The sequence below is a fragment of the Bombyx mori genome, chromosome 21 (assembly GCF_030269925.1).
Source record: "Bombyx mori chromosome 21, ASM3026992v2".
Lineage (NCBI taxonomy): Eukaryota > Metazoa > Arthropoda > Insecta > Lepidoptera > Bombycidae > Bombyx > Bombyx mori.
In genome coordinates this window covers 2,599,378-2,615,536 of record NC_085127.1, presented here as the reverse complement: position 1 = coordinate 2,615,536, position 16,159 = coordinate 2,599,378, and the positions used below count along the sequence as shown (strand labels likewise).

At 44.4% G+C, this 16,159-nt stretch overlaps 1 protein-coding gene and 1 long non-coding RNA gene across 2 annotated transcripts; both read left to right on the top strand.

Annotated features, from left to right (window-relative positions):
• Window positions 1-8,964: 8,964 nt before the first annotated feature.
• Window positions 8,965-10,673, top strand: LOC101742882 (uncharacterized). Its single transcript, XR_009975904.1, has 2 exons — window positions 8,965-9,181; window positions 9,516-10,673. It is a non-coding gene; the product is annotated as an uncharacterized LOC101742882 (long non-coding RNA).
• Window positions 10,674-12,612: 1,939 nt separating this feature from the next.
• On the top strand, window positions 12,613-13,864 carry LOC101742731 (uncharacterized). The gene has a single exon (XM_012689899.4). The coding sequence runs from the start codon at window positions 12,731-12,733 to the stop codon at window positions 13,340-13,342; it is 612 nt and encodes a 203-aa protein (XP_012545353.1). The 5' UTR covers window positions 12,613-12,730; the 3' UTR covers window positions 13,343-13,864.
• The last annotated feature ends 2,295 nt before the right edge of the window (window positions 13,865-16,159 follow it).

The window sequence follows — 16,159 nt, the reverse complement described above, 5'->3', positions numbered from 1 at the left end:
TGTAGGTCAACGTTCCTCACGAACCACGGAGCCCCGACAGCTAACCTGCAAAAGCGGGATTGTAGAGATTGGAGGGTGTCTATGTGTGTGCAGGCCGCGTGAGCGAACACCACACTCGCGTAAGTCATGACGGGCCTTATGCAAGTTTTGTAAAGTGTCACCTTGTTCCGAAGGGACATTTTACTCCGCTTACAGATCATGGGGTAGAGTCTACCGAGAATAAACGCGGCACGGTCACGGACTGATTTTATATGCGGCCGGAATGTCATCGATGCATCCAGGGTAACACCCAGGTACTTGACCTTCCTGGCCCAGGGTATGGGTTGTCTAAAGAGAGTAATCGGGGGTGTGAGATTCCTCCTCCTAATCCGGGAGGAAATCCGTGAGGAGCTTCCCCTCTGAAATAGCACCGCAGTACTTTTCGCTGGGTTGATGTCTATGCGCCATTTTCGGAACCACTGTCCTAGGGCTAGGGCTGCGCTCTGAAGCTTCTTCGCGATTAGGGACTTATTTCTACTAGAATAGTAAACAGTCGTGTCGTCGGCGAATAAAGCTAAATGGGTCGGCGGCGACCGGGGAATATCGTTGACGAATAAGCTAAATAGGAGGGGTGAGAGGACAGAGCCTTGCGGGACTCCAGCTGTGAGAGGTCGTGGGGAGGAGCGGGTTCCCTCGACTCGATATCGAAAAGAGCGGTTCGACAAGAAGTCCCGTATGATGAGCACGAGACTATCCGGCACGCCCATGTTGAATAGTTTGAAAATCAAACCATTGTGCCAGACTTTGTCGAACGCTTTTGCGACGTCGAAGAAGAGAGCTCCCGTGTATAACGGTTTTGGTCGATTAAGCCCCACAAGAATGTGCTCCGTGAGGCGGTGCACCTGTTGAACGCATGAGTGATTTGTACGGAATCCGAATTGTTCATCAATGAGAATCTATAGGTTCTGATAACCACATAACGCCGGGTGGGCCGTGAGCTCGTCCATAAGTCTAAGCAATAAAAAAATTTATAAAAGTATACATAGAAAATTCAAATTCAAAATCAAAACGAAAGTCCTTAACGCAATCAATAATAAAAGCACTTGAGTAGCAAAACTATTCAAAAGAGATCGCGAGGCAACACCGAGCGAACAGCTATCATTAATTCAGGAAGCATCAGCGAATGACCCAGTGGGGTTTGCTTTGTGAACTCCAAATATTGCTGAGCCCGAATGCTGCCTTAATTACCTCCAGCCGCGAACTGAAAAATCTTCGCTTTCACAGTCCGCCATGGATTTATTTACTGGAAACATTTTGCTGACTTGATGGAGCTTTTGAAGTGCTTCGACTAAAATTTATTGAAATGTTTGTTTCTGTTTTCGCTTGAACAATTCATAAGTAGTTTGTTGTGCTAAATGGAAAATTTGTAGCCGTATACATGATATTCCTAGATTTTCTTACAATGAAATTCTTTTTTGTTGATTAATGTCGCTAGATAAAACAACGTATCTTGAATTTAAGTTATTTTCTTAAATTAGCGGTTTTGCTATTTCCTCTAAAATTACATAGTGCTAACCAATATTCCGCCTTTCAGACTTTGCAAAGGGAGTAAGCGGCTCCAATTTTTATTACGATTATTAATATAATAATATATTTATTGTTTCTGTTTTCTAAAAAGTTGTTTAATCAACTCAGACTCAATCAGACATATCGATAAAGTTATAAAATTGGGTTGTGACCTATTTTTTTTATTGCCATTGTAGGCAGACGAGCCTACTCATTCCGATAGAGGCACCCGTCACGTGCGGACGTGCTCATCGTCCACTCGATCGCCCGGTCTTTGTTCACCCGGCTTTTGTTAGCCCGGCCATTGTTCGCGCGGCCTGTGTTTGTGGTACATCTGCCGACTAAGTGCTCTTTCTGGAAGTTTTTATTTGTTTTGTTTCCTTTTGTTGTTTCTGTGTTCGTGGTACATCTGCCGACAAAGTGGTTTCCTGCAAGTATTTATTTGTTTTGTTTCTTTTCGTAATTTCTGTTTTGTTGTGCTTTTTCTTTGTCCTGTAGTAATCGCGCCGCATTGCCACCTGTGTTCAATAGAACCGCTCAGGTCCGAGAAGTTGGGGCCTCGCCGCAAGGCGAGTGTTTTCAAGACCCGGGGCCGCCCCACCTGGGTACTCAGCGATCATGGACGCTGTATTCGCGGAATTCCTCCGACTTCGCCACCCACAGCTCGCCTCGGAGTTTTTGGCCTTCAAGGCCAATCACACTGCGAGCCCTCTCGAGGACTCCGCCGCGCTCGCTGCTCCTGCGTCGCCTGTACCTGCGTGCAGAGCTTCTGCATTGAGCACCGCAGCCTCTGTCGTGCCTGCCGCTCCCGTGTCGCCTATACTGGCGAGAAAAGCTGCTGCGTCGTCCGCCGTGACCATCGTTTCAGCTGAGCGATCATCCGCGGCCTCCGTCGCGCCCTCTAAAACACCTACACTTGCTCGTAGGTCGCCTGCACCCGCCTCCTCGTGCTCCGACTCTGACTCGGACATGGAGGTCGACCTCGCCCCCGCCTCATCGACGGATGGATTCACCCTGGTACAGAAGGGTAAGAAGCGTGCCGCGGAGTCTCGAGCTCCCGCGGCCGCTAAAATTAGCAAAGCCGTGAACGCGTCGCGCCCCCGCCCTCAGACTCCCGTTGCGCCCCCAGCCCGTGCCACTCCGTCGCCGCGTCCGGTGGCACAAAATAAAACCCAGACCCCTCCCCCGGTTATCCTTCAGGAGAAGGCAGCTTGGGATCGAGTTTGCCTGGCCCTTAAGGCCAAAAATATAAATTTCACGAATGCCCGTAACCTCGCGAACGGCATTCAAATTAAGGTTCAAACACCCGACGACCATAGGGCCCTCTCTTCTTACCTCCGTAAGGAGCGTATAAGTTTCCATACGTATACGCTCCAGGAGGAGCGCGAACTCCGCGTTGTAATACGCGGAATCCCTAAAGAGTTAGATGTAGAGCTCGTAAAAGCCGACCTGTTAGAACAAGGCCTACCAGTGAATTCTGTGCACCGTATGCACACCGGTCGCGGTAGGGAGCCATATAATATGGTTCTAGTCGCTCTCCAGCCTACCCCCGAGGGTAAGAAAATCTTTAACACACAGACCGTCTGTAGGCTCTCTGGTATCGCTGTCGAAGCCCCCCATAAAAAAGGCACTCCTAGCCAGTGCCATAACTGTCAATTGTACGGGCACTCTTCCCGTAACTGTCACGCGCGCCCCCGATGTGTTAAGTGTTTGGGCGATCACGCCACGGCCCTCTGCGCTCGCGACCAAAAAACCGCGACGGAACCGCCTAGCTGCGTCCTGTGTCGAACACAGGGTCACCCCGCGAATTACCGTGGTTGCCCCCGAGCCCCTAAAATAAATCGCCGCGTCGCCCGCCAAAACCGCCTCCGAGCTTCCGGCCCAGACATCAAAGCCTCGGCACCCTCTGCGTCGCAGGCTAAGCCAGCGTTCGTTCCGGCGGCGGTGCCCAGTATCTCGGCCTGGGCAAAACCGCTGCCGTACACGAACACGGCTACAACTCCCTCCTCCGCGATTCGTCCCGCCCCCGCGACTCGTCCCTCTCCCGCGACTTGCCCTCCGACCGCGTCCGACAATCTCGCTTTAGCGATCGACTTCTTTCAGTCGATCAACTTTGAGCGCGTTAACGCTTTGGGCGACGCCATTCGCGCTGCCTCCACTGCACAACACTTTATCGCCGTTGTGCAGGAATACGCCGACGTATACGCGTCATTAAATACGTACGTCCTCCCCTCACTCCGCCGGTAATCAATGGCGTATATAAGTAGAATAAAGCCCCTATCCGTAACGATAGGATTTTTTAACGCTTACGGTCTCGCAAATCAACGTGATCAGGTTTCTGACTTTCTGCGTGACCACCAAATTGATATCTTTTTAGTGCAGGAGACCCTACTTAAGCCCGCGCGCCGTGACCCTAAAATCGCGAACTATAACATGGTCAGGAACGACAGGCTCTCTGCCCGTGGTGGTGGTACCGTCATTTACTATAGAAGAGCCCTGCATTGCGTCCCGCTCGATCCTCCCGCGCTCGCTAATATCGAAGCATCAGTGTGCCGAATCTCACTGACGGGACACGCGCCGATCGTTATCGCGTCCGTTTATCTTCCACCGGATAAGATCGTTCTAAGCAGTGATATCGAGGCGCTGCTCGGTATGGGGAGCTCTGTCATTCTGGCGGGCGACCTAAATTGTAAACACATCAGGTGGAACTCACACACCACAACCCCGAATGGCAGGCGGCTTGACGCGTTAGTCGATGATCTCGCCTTCGATATCGTCGCTCCGCTAACCCCGACTCACTACCCGCTAAATATCGCGCATCGCCCGGATATACTCGACATAGCGTTATTAAAAAACGTAACTCTGCGCTTACACTCGATCGAAGTAGTTTCAGAGTTAGATTCAGACCACCGTCCCGTCGTTATGAAGCTCGGTCGCGCTCCCGATTCCGTTCCCGTCACGAGGACTGTGGTGGATTGGCACACGCTGGGCATCAGCCTGGCTGAATCTGATCCACCATCGCTTCCGTTTAGTCCGGACTCTATCCCGTCTCCTCAGGATACCGCTGAAGCCATAGACATCGTAACACACATCACCTCGACATTAGATAGGTCATCGAAGCAAGTTGTAGCGGAGGACTTCCTTCACCGCTTCAAATTGCCCGACGATATTAGGGAACTCCTTAGAGCTAAGAACGCCTCGATCCGTGCGTACGATAGGTATCCTACCGCGGAAAATCGTATTCGAATGCGTGCCCTACAACGCGACGTAAAGTCTCGCATCACCGAAGTCCGAGATGCCAGATGGTCTGATTTCTTAGAAGGACTCGCGCCCTCTCAAAGGTCTTACTACCGCTTAGCTCGTACTCTCAAATCGGATACGGTAGTAACTATGCCCCCCCTCGTAGGCCCCTCAGGCCGACTCGCGGCGTTCGATGATGACGAAAAAGCAGAGCTGCTGGCCGATACATTGCAAACCCAGTGCACGCCCAGCACTCAATCCGTGGACCCTGTTCATGTAGAATTAGTAGACAGTGAGGTAGAACGCAGAGCCTCCTTGCCACCCTCTGATGCGTTACCACCCGTCACCCCGATGGAAGTTAAAGACTTGATCAAAGACCTACGTCCTCGCAAGGCTCCCGGTTCCGACGGTATATCCAACCGCGTTATTAAACTTCTACCCGTCCAACTCATCGTGATGTTGGCATCTATTTTCAATGCCGCTATGGCGAACTGTATCTTTCCCGCGGTGTGGAAAGAAGCGGACGTTATCGGCATACATAAACCCGGTAAACCAAAAAATCATCCGACGAGCTACCGCCCGATTAGCCTCCTCATGTCTCTAGGCAAACTGTATGAGCGTCTGCTCTACAAACGCCTCAGAGACTTCGTCTCATCCAAGGGCATTCTTATCGATGAACAATTCGGATTCCGTACAAATCACTCATGCGTTCAACAGGTGCACCGCCTCACGGAGCACATTCTTGTGGGGCTTAATCGACCAAAACCGTTATACACGGGAGCTCTCTTCTTCGACGTCGCAAAAGCGTTCGACAAAGTCTGGCACAATGGTTTGATTTTCAAACTATTCAACATGGGCGTGCCGGATAGTCTCGTGCTCATCATACGGGACTTCTTGTCGAACCGCTCTTTTCGATATCGAGTCGAGGGAACCCGCTCCTCCCCACGACCTCTCACAGCTGGAGTCCCGCAAGGCTCTGTCCTCTCACCCCTCCTATTTAGCTTATTCGTCAACGATATTCCCCGGTCGCCGCCGACCCATTTAGCTTTATTCGCCGGCGACACGACTGTTTACTATTCTTGTAGAAATAAGTCCCTAATCGCGAAGAAGCTTCAGAGCGCAGCCCTAGCCCTAGGACAGTGGTTCCGAAAATGGCGCATAGACATCAACCCAGCGAAAAGTACTGCGGTGCTATTTCAGAGGGGAAGCTCCACACGGATTTCCTCCCGGATTAGGAGGAGGAATCTCACACCCCCGATTACTCTCTTTAGACAACCCATACCCTGGGCCAGGAAGGTCAAGTACCTGGGCGTTACCCTGGATGCATCGATGACATTCCGCCCGCATATAAAATCAGTCCGTGACCGTGCCGCGTTTATTCTCGGTAGACTCTACCCCATGATCTGTAAGCGGAGTAAAATGTCCCTTCGGAACAAGGTGACACTTTACAAAACTTGCATAAGGCCCGTCATGACTTACGCGAGTGTGGTGTTCGCTCACGCGGCCCGCACACACATAGACACCCTCCAATCCCTACAATCCCGCTTTTGCAGGTTAGCTGTCGGGGCTCCGTGGTTCGTGAGGAACGTTGACCTACACGACGACCTGGGCCTCGAATCAATTCGGAAATACATGAAGTCAGCGTCGGAACGATACTTCTATAAGGCTATGCGTCATGATAATCGCCTTATCGTTGCCGCCGCTGACTACTCCCCGAATCCTGATCATGCAGGAGCCAGTCACCGTCGACGCCCTAGACACGTCCTTACGGATCCATCAGATCCAATAACCTTTGCATTAGATGCCTTCAGCTCTAATACTAGGGGCAGGCTTAGGGACCCCGGTAACCGTACTCGTCGAACTCGACAAAGAGGTCGACGTGCAACCTAACCCATGCATCAGCCCGCTGAGTTTCTCGCCGGATCTTCTCAGCGGGTCGCGATTCCGATCCGGTAGTAGATTCATTCGCGAAACAATTGCTCTTGAGTTGTTAGGTCTCCTTCGGAGGCGCTCGGGCAGTTGTTAGCAAATCCCACCCCTCTTGGCTGAGCCTTTGCTCGCCCACCTGTCCTGGTGAAACTGGAAAGGCCTTCGGGCCACCAGTAAACTTTCAGTCATAAAAAAAAAAAAAAAAAAAAAATGGCTGTATGGGGCTTGTATGGGGCTGAGACCTGGATCTTGAAAGAGTCTGACAGGCGACGCATAGACGCGTTTGAGATGTGGTGCTGGCGGCGCATGTTGCGCATCCCTTGGACGGCTTTCCGGACGAACGCTTCCATCCTCAACGAGCTAAAAGTTCACCAGAGGCTATCCACCAAATGTCTATATAGAGTGCTCCAATACTTTGGTCATATAGCAAGAAAACCCTCTGACAACCTGGAGAGACTCATAGTGACGGGTAAAGTGGATGGAAGACGATCCAGAGGTCGTAGCCGAAAAAGATGGAGTGACCAAGTGTCTGAGTGTCTGGACATGAGACTGAGCCACGCACTTCACTGTGCCACAGACCGACATAAGTGGCTACAAATTACAAAAAAAGGTCACAGGCGGGCGCATCACGATGCTCAGCAATGAGCGATCGACTGAAGGAGGAGGAGGAGGCAGACGAGCATACGGCCCACCTGATGGTGAGTGGTTACCGTCGCCCAAGGACTTCAGCAATGCCAGGGGCAGAGCCAAGCCGCTGCCTAAAAGGGTAAGTGTCCTGTGTATTCGTACTAAGCGACGCAACTATATCAGTATTCAAACGCCACTTTTTCTAGGGAATACGTGGTAAACACGCATACACGAACGACATCCACGACGGAAGAATAAAAATATCAAGTCACGAAAAACCATAACGTGCTTTTATTTGTATAAATTTACATATTTAGTGGTGATAGGATGTGTAGAAACTCACATATTTAAACACCGACATTGTGCCCATTTCTGGTGCGAAGCAATCAGCCTTCAGGGTTGGAAAGATAGTACAGTCGTTATACAATACTTCAACCTCATGTCTCAAGGCGATTGTCTCAAGGCATCCACTTTCTAACTTCTACGGGCTTCGGCCTCTACCTTACACTAGATTGGCCTGAAGCTTTTCCCACCATATTTAAAATAACAAATTAATAATATTCGAAACCAATCTGTGGGTTTTGAGGTTTACCACGGCAACACTGGTCGCGAATTGACGGGGCATTCGGGACATTTGACACTTCTCAGTCGGAAAGATAAATGCGCGTATCGGTCTCGCTACGGTATTTCATCATCCTATGCTTTCCTTACCATATCCTCACCCTGAAACCTCCTATCCTAAAGGATACGACGTGATTCGACGAAGTCATCGGTTCTGGTGAGTGATAAGCTGATATTTTATTAAGAAAATAGATAAGGTGTCCTCGTGCTGCTTTCTAGAGTCCTAGGCTACCACGAGGGGTTGGATTTGGTTCGCATAAATAAAATAATTAAACGTATTTTTATTGCTTAAATGAGTGGATGAGCTCACAACCCACCTGGTGTGAAGTGGTTACTGGAGCCCATAGACATCTACGACGTAAATGCGCCACCCACCTTGAGATATAAATTCTAAGGTCTCAGTATAGTTACAACGACTGCCCTACCCTTCAAACCGAAACGCATTACTGCTTCACGGCAGAAATAGGCAGGGGGGTGGTACGTACCCGCGCGGACTCAAAAGAGGTCCTACCGCCAGTAAGTATCCGTAATTTGTCCGTATGTATCCGTAATTTATAATTTAATTCACTAAGCGAAGGGTTAGAATCGATCCCGCGCCACATCTAATAAAGCAAACAACTTAAAAAATCATGTACGTGCATATGAAAGCAGCACGACCTAATTAAAAGATTATATCGAAGGCCGATTTGGGTGAGGTCGTTCCGACCCGTTGAAAATATCGAGTGGCTGCAGAGTCAACACACATAATTGAATCGGCTTGAATAGTGAACGATAAAACTGGACTTTACCTCTATAGGGTTACCAAGTAGAAGGAAAAAACAACGTTTGCAGACAGCCCTACAGTGAAGTCGGTTAAGCACAGTCTTAAGTAAATGTCACTTCATTTATAACATAAATAGTTCTGTTGCAACTTTTCTTTTTCGTTTCGATACGACTTTGTGGGCGTTTGAAAACGAATTCAATCATGGAGAAGTAGGCAACGCGTTTGCCTTCGCACGCTTCAAGGATACGAATATAAAAAGATTTTTTACTTCTTCCTTTTTACGAGATGAAAGAGGTAAATACAATTTGGCATTTCCGAAAACCATAAACTATGTGTCACAGTTTCTGTGACATTGACGTTAGGTACCTCGTGTTGTTATTGCTTTTTGTTTTAAATAAAATGTTAATATTAGACTACACAGCGATATTATTGATTTCCATGAATATTATACAAATGGTATCCATTTTATTTTTATTGCTGCCTATTTTCGATGTTATTACTCTCTCGAAATACATCAAGCAATACAAGGAAATTTTACGAGACAGGCCGCTCTTCAGAACTTTTACCGTAATTTATTGTACGATTATTGCTGTGTATGGAATTTTAGGCCCAACAAGGACGTTGAATAAATACAAAATGCCAAAATTTGTGAAGGACAATGAAACGCCCGAACAAAAAGTTTTACGTATCATTGATTCTACAAACGCTATCAGAAACTACTTACTGTCTGGATTTTCCCTTTGTTTTGTGCTTGTTATTTGGAGGTCGCTTGATTTAATTATATTTTCAGCTAAACTTCATGAGCTGTACGATTTGATGAGAAATTACGATTTAATCGATATCACATTAATGACCGAAGTTGAGGAAAAGCGTGACAATGAATCATGTTTGATTGATGAAACAATATATGAAGATGATAACGTACACTGGCCTTCTATTATAGAACTAAACAAAACAGAGTACAACAGAATACAAGCCTTTCTAAGAGACACTGCTAAAAAACCTGAGGCAGGTAACAAAGTTACAAAAGACTCAGAGGAACCTCAACCTGAAAATGTAGAACATAAAAATCAACATTGTGAGTGCAACAACTAAAAGATTATAAGACTATATAATACCAAGAAGAAAATCGTAATCAAAGAAAAGAACTTCAAAGTAAAAAAAAAAAAAAAAAGATGAACATATTCAGTATTTTTGTAGGGACCTTAATATTCTTTGAAGTGGCATTTATATTGGCGTTATTAAAGCCATTTAAAGAGCCGTATTTTATAAGAGACTTCTGGTGCAACATTCAAGAAAATTCAAACAATGCTTCAAAAGCAGCTGTTGTGCTATTACTTTTTATGATGTTCAATACGTTATTGGAAATTTTCTCTGAGAAAAAATACTACGATAGCTTATTAAATCGAATCAAAGACGAGAGATTGATATTAAATTTTTATTTAAGCAAAATGACCGTGAGCTATGTTTGCTTGTTTATGAGCTTTTATTTATTGATTTTAATCGAAAGATTAACTCATTTTTTTATTACTATCGCCCGACTATTGGAATTTGAGCTGATGTGCCGTCATGCGATATTGACTCGGGAAAATGCGCAGGAATCATCGAGTTCGACTATATTAACGACGAAAGATGATCTTTGAGTAACTAAGTATACGTAAAGCTATATTTTGTAAAATTCTTCTTCATTCGGCAACGCGAAGGCACTTACATTCGTACCTTTTTGCATATTGTAACCGACTTGAGGTTCCCATATATTTATATTTTTCCAAAAATATCTTAATTTTGATACCGTTTTTTCTAAATTTGATTAAGATGTAAACAATATCTTAAATTGTATTTTTGCTGCTTATCAATTTAAACAAGGCTGGTGTTTGTCTTTACCAATTAAATTGATACCTAACGTCAATATAGACGTGGTTTAATTTAAATAAAAAAATAATAAATACTTGATCTTTCATTTTAAAACTAGTTTTAAACGCATCTTTTTTTCCAACGCCTTTTTCCATTACTGTAAGGGTCATACTACTAGTTATACGCTCAACATGTGAAATATTTACATTCATAAATACAACCAAAGTAATTGTCTATATTATATGGCATGTATTACTTAAATCGCATCAAATTAAATTATTCTTAGGCTTAAACATTAAAAGGTTGTCAAGTGATGTTTAAATTCAATATTAAAAATGAAACTACTCTGTCGTAGCTTAGTATTGATTAAGGGCAATGTGGAAGATCTTGATCCACGACAAAGAAGCTCTGTTAAGTCAATTACAAGTACACAATTCCGAATATGACATAAAATGCAATTAAATTTAGACTAATTTTAAAGATCTAAAGAACACTGGTGCTGTTTGTTACAGGTGAGAGAGTTCGCTAAGATCTGCTCGACGAAAAAAATATTTTCGTACCCGGCAGGCTGGTTCTGGTCCAGCTGGGTATTCCGGGACACTAGTTTGGGCGGCCCAAACGACTGTCGTACCGAGACGCCGACTTTTCGGAACCTTCAATTCACCTCGAAGGCTTCGTCGACCGGGCTTGAGGGCCGGCGTGGGGTGAGCTGCGCTGTCTGGTTGTAGTATTGACCGCAGTACGCCCCTTACTCATCCGGGTTCTAACCTCGGAGGAGATCGGACGCTTGGGCGAAGGTTGCAGGAGAGTCGTTTAGTGGGTAGGGTCCTAAAATTCCTTTGGTCTGCGGTTCGCAGTCGCGGACTAGTCCCACGTATCTCGCGCGCCCCCTAGTCACGAGGACCTCGTAGGAGGTTCGGCCCCCGGCCCGAAAAAAAATACAAAAAAGGTGTGGCAAATTTGCGATTTTCCAAAAACTAACGTCAAAACTACAATTTTTCTTCTAATGATCTATGTTTGACTGTGTATTCGATATCTGAGTGTATTTTTCAATTAAACAACGAATGTATGCAGTAAAGAGCTTAGTCAGCTTACTAGATTATTCAGAAAACAGCAGTTTCTAGACGAGAGTATCAGGAAACAAACATTCTGAGCTACTGTTACCATTTTTTTTTTATGATTGAAGGATTGCTGGTGGCCCGGAGGCCTTTCCAGTTTCACCAGGACAGGTGGGCGAGCAAAGACTCAGCCAGAAGGTGTGGGATTTGCTAACAGCTACTCGAGCGCCTCCGAAGGAGACCTAACAACTCAAGAGCAGCTGCTTCGCGAATGAATCAACTACCGGATCGGAATCGCGACCCGCTGAGAAGATCCGGCGAGAAACTCAGCGAGCTGATTAATGGGTTAGGTTGCACGGCGAACTCTTTGTCTAGTTCGACGAGTACGGTTACCGGGGTCCCTAAGCCTGCTTCTAGTGTTAGAGTTGAAGGCGTCTAATGCAAAGGTTATTGGATCTGATGGATCCGTAAGGACGTGTCTAGGGCGTCGACGGTGACTGGCTCCTGCGTGATCAGGATTAGGAGAGTAGTCAGCGGCGGCAACGATATGCATTTTACGAGTTTTGCCATTCGAATAACGATTCCTAATTTATTCTTCATTAATTCTATTTATTATTTGAATACACAAAAGGCGAAATTAACCCTTGATATTTTGTTAGCAAGGAGCTGAATCTACTACTAGAAGATGTCTGCCGATGAGTAAAGCTGTTTATGTGATTTTTAGCCTCTTATATATTGTAAGGCGAAATAGTTATATAAATCTCTCACATGTGATAAAATGACACGCAATAATCTCGCCAATTTCCAATAGATGATAAACTTCCTGTTTATAAATTAATCCCAAATTTAAAATTTCGAAGTAAGACGTAATTTTAAATTACAGTACTGGAATTTTTTAGTAAATAGCTCGAATACAAACTCAAGATATATTCATTTTGAATTTTAAAAAAAACGTCAAAATTTTCTTCTCTACACTCATGTCAGTGACTACTTCACGTCATGTCAGTGTCAATATAATTTATTATTTTTCAAAATGTAGAAATTTTCATCAAAAATAAAACTAATAATGCCCTAATATGAAAGATAATAAAGAATGGACCCCAGCTGCATCATTCTTAGTTGCATTCTGTTCCTACAAATGATCCTGTTGTTGGGTATGCTAAATCCTATTTACGATGTCCGAGTCGTCATCCACAATATCAACTGTTTCACTAAATATTTTAAGAAGTACTACATAATAGGAATTTTCGCTTATTTTGCTACTATCATCTACCATGGCATGTACATTCCTCTTCAGAACATCATACGGCTGATATTTTCTAAAAACATTTACGAGGTCGAAAAACTAATCTTGCTGAGTCGTGTCGAAAAGAACTATATAATTGCTGGGTTCTCTCTGTTCTTATTGGTCGTAACTTTCGCGGTAAAAGCTTTGCTTTCGTACACGGCAAGTCTGGCTGAAATATGCAGAAGGAGCGAACCTTTGGTGCTCTCTCCGGGGTCGATGAAAGAGAAAAAAATGATTTCAAACGAAAACATACTAGCCAATTTGCTACGCGTCAAAAGGTCTATTTCGTATGAGACTATTATGTTTGCGAACGACATGAGAGAACAATTTAAGACTATGATCAAGAGCATGGATACGCCGCAGAGTCAAGAACCCCTTTCTAGCATCGTGGAGTCTACGAATGGTTACGTACTATGATTGACGTGTAACTTTTCCCAATAAAACTTATTGTTTTCCAATTTATATTCTTTCTTGAGCAGTGTTTCTTTGCGAAAATATTGGATAGCGCGACGGCAAGTATTTGGGAATTCTTGAGAATTACACAGGGGCGATGCGGTGAGAAATATAGGAAGAGAGACGATAAAAATAAAACTCGACTACACAAGCAAAGGGGAAGAAAAATGTCGAATAGGAATGCCTGGAGTTCGAGAAAAGGGAACGTGTATACATTAGAAGCCTGAAATGTTTTCTGTTGAATTGACTATAACATTAGATGTGCTTGTAGAGGAACGTACAATAGAATGATTATTGCATACAAATACAATACAAAGTTACTTTGTACGAATATGTAGTTTGGATAATGTCTGTTGTGAGCATTTTACATTCAATCTTTTAACGTGAATTGAATATATCAGGCCAAATGACTCGTTTCAACAATTTTATATTGTAACAAGTGAAATAAATATTACAAAAGTAAAGTCAGTAATTTCAAGCATTTGATATTGAGTTTTATTTATTGAAACGTTGTTCAACATTAATACATTTGACATTATTGTTTATATCAGATAAATACATGATCAATTCTACAATACTTGCATACGTCTCGTCATGTCCTATGCAAGTGTAGTGCTGAGCAAGCACGCGACCCGTATGGACATAAACTCTCTTCAGGTCATCAAAGCCGTTGCTGCAGGATAGCCGTAGGAGCACTGTGGTACGTGAGCGACGTCGATCTTCACGACGACTTAAACATAGAACCGATACGTATGTATACATTAAAAAAATAATCAGAATGCTACTTTTAAAGAGCGGTGCGACGCGATAACCTTCTAATCATGGCCGCTAATTAAACATCCATCCGACGGAACATCGCAAAGTCACCATCACCCGAAATATGTCTTGTATGACCCCCGAATCCACTCTCGGTGCTTTTTTATTGAAGCACTGGTCACCATCCTCGTCAAGCTCATCGACGAATAGTTGGGCAAGCGAACTATTCCATAGACGCAGAACACTGACTTTCGGGCCGGATCTTCTCGAGTGTCGAGTCGAGTGAAAAAAATATCACGTCAGATGTTGTATGTCAATCGCATTGAATTTTTTAGATGAAAATAGTTTAAAGAGTCCCAAGGCACAATTTTCCTTGATACTTTTACACAGTGCAAAAGCTACCGGAGAAGTGGTATGTGTTTTACTGCGTCCAGTAACAGGAATTAATAGCTTGAATTCCTGAGCTACGTAAGGGTTTTCTGGATGAGGGATTTTTGAATTTTATTACTATGCCTATGTAGAAAGAGGATCGGAGTTTATAAGGCGATTTGTGCGCCTCAGTTCCATCTATCTTGAAAGTCAAATTCAGACACCGGATTAGGACTAAGGAAATCAGTTTCTTCAGAGCTAATCAAGTTCCATAATATGATAAGAATATTAATTAGACTTTTCTATTACAGAAAATGATGTACGTACGTATCAATGGGATTTTTTATTGCTTAGGTGGGTGGACGAGCTCACGGCCTACCTGGTGCTAAGTGGTTACCGGGGCCTAGACATCTGCAACGTAAATGCCGCCACCCACCTTGAGATATGAATTCTAATGTCTCAGTATAGCTACAACGGCTGCTTTACCCTTCAGACCGAAACGCATTACTACTTCACGGCAAGAAATACGCAGGGCGGTGGTACCTACCCGTGCGGACTCACAAGAGGTACTACCACCAGTAATTACGCAAATTATAATATTGCGTGTTTAGTTTTGATTACACTGTGTTATTCCTTTACCGTGGAACTCAATCGTGAACATTTGTTAAGTACGTATTTCATTAGAAAAATTAGTACCCGCCGGCGGAATATGAACACCGGTGCATCGCTAGATACGAATGCACCGGACGTCTTATCCTTTAGGCCACGGTAACCTGAAAATATACTGAGATTTTTGTTTACAATTCCATCCGGAAGAATCCAAAAGGTAGACGTTAAAGGAAAGAGATCTTCCGGTGTCTTACTTAATATGGGTGTTCCTCAGGGTTCCATATTGGGTCCCTTCTTATTTCTTGTGTATATCAATGATTTACCAAAGTTTATTGAAACCCGTCACGAGGTCGTATTATTCGCTGATGATACATCCTTGTTGTTTAAAATTAAACGACAATTGGAAGATTATGACGATGTGAATGATGCTATCTCGCGCGTGGTACATTGGTTTAGTGTTAATAATCTGTTATTAAATAACAAAAAAACAAAATGTATAAAATTTACCACACCCAATGTTAGACTAGTAGACACTAATATCATTGTAAGTGGAGAGACACTGGAGCTTGTTGATTCGACAGTTTTTCTTGGTATAACAGTTGATTCCAGGCTGCAGTGGGGTCCTCACATATGCAAGTTAGCGAATAGACTTAGTTCTGCAGCGTTTGCGGTAAAAAAAATACGAACGTATACTGATGAAGATACGGCACGTCTAGTTTATTTCAGTTATTTTCATAGTGTTATGTCCTATGGCATTTTGCTGTGGGGCAATGCTGCCGATGTCGAAACGATTTTCATCCTGCAGAAGAGGGATATTCGTGCTATTTATAATATGCACCCGAGGGAATCCTTGAGGGACAAGTTTAAGGAAATCAAAATTCTAACTTTAGCGTCCCAATACATTTTTGAAAATTTATTGTACGTGCGTAAAAACATTGTAGAATTCCCCAGAGTCTGCGATTTGCATAATGTGAACACTAGGAACAAACATAGGCTTGCGTTGCCGGCGGCTCGAATTAAGAAAATAAGCAACTCTTTCAGGGGGCT

Excerpts from the sequence above, each read along its gene's own strand:
- LOC101742731 (XM_012689899.4), top strand. The coding sequence starts at position 12,731 with ATGGACCCCAGCTGCATCATTCTTAGTTGCATTCTGTTCCTACAAATG.